The sequence below is a fragment of the Phoxinus phoxinus genome (genome assembly GCF_949152265.1).
Source record: "Phoxinus phoxinus genome assembly, chromosome: 10".
NCBI lineage: Eukaryota > Metazoa > Chordata > Actinopteri > Cypriniformes > Leuciscidae > Phoxinus > Phoxinus phoxinus.
The window spans coordinates 27299985-27303854 of NC_136885.1; the positions used below are offsets into that span (position 1 = coordinate 27299985).

The following is a 3870-nucleotide window of genomic DNA, read 5'->3' on the forward strand; positions in this document are numbered from 1 at the left end:
ACACACACACACACACACACACACACACACACACACACACACACACACACACACACACACACACACACACACACACCAGTTAGATGATGTTAACTAACTACAAACACAAGGTTAGCACAAAGTCACATAGAAGTTAGCACCCACCTTCGTTCACTCTGAACTATGAATTATAACCACTAGCTGACACCACAACCACAATGAAATCAACTAGTGCTGGGACCGGAAGGTGACAGTCTCTGGGAAAGCCTCAGTCTCTCTCTTGGGTTGGAACCCTCTAGATTCTTATCTTACTGCTCCACTCACACCTTAAAAAGAAAAAGATCGCTCTCGGACGCCCCCTGAGGCGCGTGAAATCTCTCCATTCACAACGCACGCGAGCTCATGGATGAGAGAGATGCGTGATCTCATCATATATTCAGTACATTCTCCCGAGACCACATGAGACCTCACGAGTAGCGATGATACTTACAGAACGCCCACCTACACCCCAATCTTGTCTTGGAGCACGCAGACGTGAGATGTTTGCAGGATAAGGATGAAATCAGCGTCAGCATCGGTGTTTAAGAGCTCGTTTTGTTCTCTGGATGCAGTTGATGATTGAGGCGCTCGCGTGGACCGCACACTGGCTGCTATGAGGAACTGAACTGGGATGCTTCTTTCCCGTAAGAGCTGTTATTATCAGTTTTGATCTGTGATTTAAGATGCCGAGGTTCCAGTTTTTAAACAGCACTAGTATGCCAAATCACAATTATGAATGGAGCTACGAATACTACGACGACGAAGAGCCCGTGTCTTTCGAAGGACTCAAAGCACATCGATGTAAGTCTGTTTCTCTGCAGCATTAAGTCCACAATAGCTTGATGTGTTTGATTCTGTTTTTTTTTGTCAGCTTTTTGTTAACTATGAAACAAGGATAAAATATATTCTTAGATATAAAAATGCCTTTTTAAACGTGTATTGAATAAAATAAAAGTTTATCCAGCATACAGTAAGACATGAAAATAATGCAAATATAATCAACCATATATACCTTTTTATATATAAAATGATATGTATATATTTACACTCGCACACACACTGTATATATATATATATATATATATATAGCCTATATATATATACATACATACATACATATAAAGTAGCATTGTCATCTCTTACTCTTAGTGCACCATTTAGTAGCCTATCCTTGTTTGTCAAAATGATGAAAACAGAAATATATCCGTAATTATATATATATATATATATATATGTATGTATATAATTACATTGTTTATTATTATTTTGTTATTTATAATTAAATTATTTGTAGTAACATTTTTATTAAAGTCCATTAAAAAAAACTATTCAGGTTAATAGAAGTAGGCTAGATACATTTGAATGAAACAGTTTAGCATTTCAGTTGCATTTTCACATCACTCAGCTTTGTTTCTTCCTCCAGATTCCATTGTGATCGGCTTCTGGGTGGGTCTTGCAGTTTTTGTCATATTTATGTTTTTTGTTCTGACTCTTCTGACCAAAACAGGAGCCCCACACCCCGAGTAAGTATTTTTATACAGTAAACTGTGAAATACAAGCTTTGTGAATCTGTGGCAACGACAGAACAGAACAAAACAAAAGTAAAGGCAGTGTAAATTCCCAAAGGAATGATCTCGCTCACATCTGCACCACAAGCACGATGTACTAGACCGAGTCAGCATTTCAGCACAGTTTTTCTGTTTCCCACTGCCTGCGCTCCGGCCAGCTAGCTGCCTCATTATCCTTTGCTTCAGAGAGCTGTGTGTGTGTGTGTGTGTGTGTGTGTGTGTGTTTTCAGCCTCCTCACTCTCATTAACTCTCTGCTAGGTCAGTGTCTCCGATGTTGCACTCCTTTAGACCAACAAACAATATTTTCAGAAAACTTTGATTAAACCAGCAATGGTCTGCAATCTCGGCCTAATTAACATGAAGTCTTTATCCTAAACTCAAACATTCATCCATTTTATTTCAAGGCGTTTTAATCCAATCTATTATTCTAGTGGTGCATTCTCATGTTTATTAATGTGAACAAATGCACTCATATAATGCATACACATACACAAACAATAATTATCTATGTCAGTGTTCTGGTAGCAATTCAGAATTCATTTAAAAGCAAATTAATGTCCACTAAAGCCCTCTTTTTACACACAAATATATTGGCTAAATAATTTTAAGGGCGTTTATTGTTTATTGCGTATAATTACACTCAGTTATAATAGTAAAGCACTATTAGTCCCCATCCTCTGGTCTAATGGAGCAGTGAGGAAGCTCAGGGGTCAGGCTGAGCGTCTGTTTAGAGCTCTTTTAATTAAACTGCTCTATAGACGTGAGTCATCCATTAACACAGCCCGGCAGAAACCTCTTACACTCCAAATCATTTAAAAGAGGAAAATGTGCTCACGCACACACACAGATGGAGGATAAAATATAAGATGAGGGTACTCCCACTCTTCAGAAGCACCGGTGCTCATTTCACCTCTATATTAGAAAAGGGAAATAAAGCTCTTTAAACGTTGCTGATGAAGCTTCGAGTTCAATATTCTTCTCTGAATCCCACAGGCCTGCGGAGCCGTACGAGAAAAGGATGCGTCTCACCAGCTGCGCAGAGGGTCTGGGACGCCAACGTGAGGCGGAGACCCGAACGGGTCTCTCCCGGCCATTGCTGGAAGAGTCCCGGTCTCTGTTTCACTGTTATATTAATGAAGAAGAGCGAGATGGAGGCAGGGTCACGAGTGACGCTGGACGCACGGGCAGCGGCCACTCCAGAGGGCAGGTGGAAGCGGTCGGCCTTGTCGTCCAAAGCATGGGAATGGAGACCAGGGCGGAACGAGAGGCAGCGCTCTTGGCACATTTCAACATTCCCAACTTTGTGAACTCAGAACTGAGCTCCGCTCTTGGAGACGAAGATTTACTACTGGGCGATCCACCGATCATAATGGAGGAGGCCCGTCCACGCTGTACCCATCACATAATTGACTAAACCACCGGTTTAAAGACGGTCAGATGCCTTTATTTACTCATTATGGCTCCATCACTGTCCTCAACTCAGTCTATTATCTCTAAAAGCGAAGAGTGATGTGTTTCGCTTCAAAAGTGGAGCTATTTTCTGACATCTGGGGTTTACAGTGAGAAACGGCAGCAGCGTGAAAGATGAAAAAGATTGGTAGCACGAATGGGATTTTGAGAATATGCTCTTGACAGCATGTTAAAAGAATGTTGGGAAGCCTGTGGTTAGAAAGTGATATTTAAAGAAAATACGTAGGAAGACATTCCAGCAGATTGCAATGCCTTATTGGTTCATACTTCATTCCTAATATCAGCATTATTAAAAAAAAAAAATCTCTAGATGTGCAGTAGGAAGACGTCGATGCCGCATTGTACTTGTGTAGCCTAATGACAAAATTGCAGCAATTTGGTATCGCACTCTCTGGTTCTCTGGGCTTGTCGTGTGAGCAAATGCCTGAGTAGAAAATAGTTTTAGCTGAATCAGTGGCTCTCTGCAGAATATCTGCAGTATACTTGCATACTAACTCTCTGTAATTGTTTGAATACAGCTGTCTGAGCAACTCAATGCTTCAGTTCTGTCTCTCTTGTTTTATTGAACACCTATATGCCAATAAAATTCAGTGCGTAGTTTCCTGTGGTGATATTGGCTGACGCAAACAAATCCCTAACCTTAAGGCCACACGTGAATGAAACCTCAAATCATTCAGCCACATATAGAGGCCAGAATATCATACAAACTTTTTTGGCAAGTTGCTACCTAGCAACCACTCAGAAAACCATAGCAACCAACAATACAGCAATGTCCAGGCAACCACTGAGAACACTCAGGTGGAAATACTGTTG

At 40.8% G+C, this 3870-nt stretch overlaps 1 protein-coding gene across 1 annotated transcript; it reads left to right on the forward strand.

Annotated features, from left to right (window-relative positions):
- The first annotated feature begins 252 nt into the window (after window positions 1–252).
- On the forward strand, window positions 253–3657 carry mrap2a (melanocortin 2 receptor accessory protein 2a). The gene is made up of 3 exons (XM_079626493.1): window positions 253–819; window positions 1442–1541; window positions 2581–3657. Exons 1-3 carry the CDS (start codon window positions 702–704, stop codon window positions 2999–3001), a joined length of 639 nt encoding a protein of 212 aa, XP_079482619.1. The 5' UTR covers window positions 253–701; the 3' UTR covers window positions 3002–3657.
- The last annotated feature ends 213 nt before the right edge of the window (window positions 3658–3870 follow it).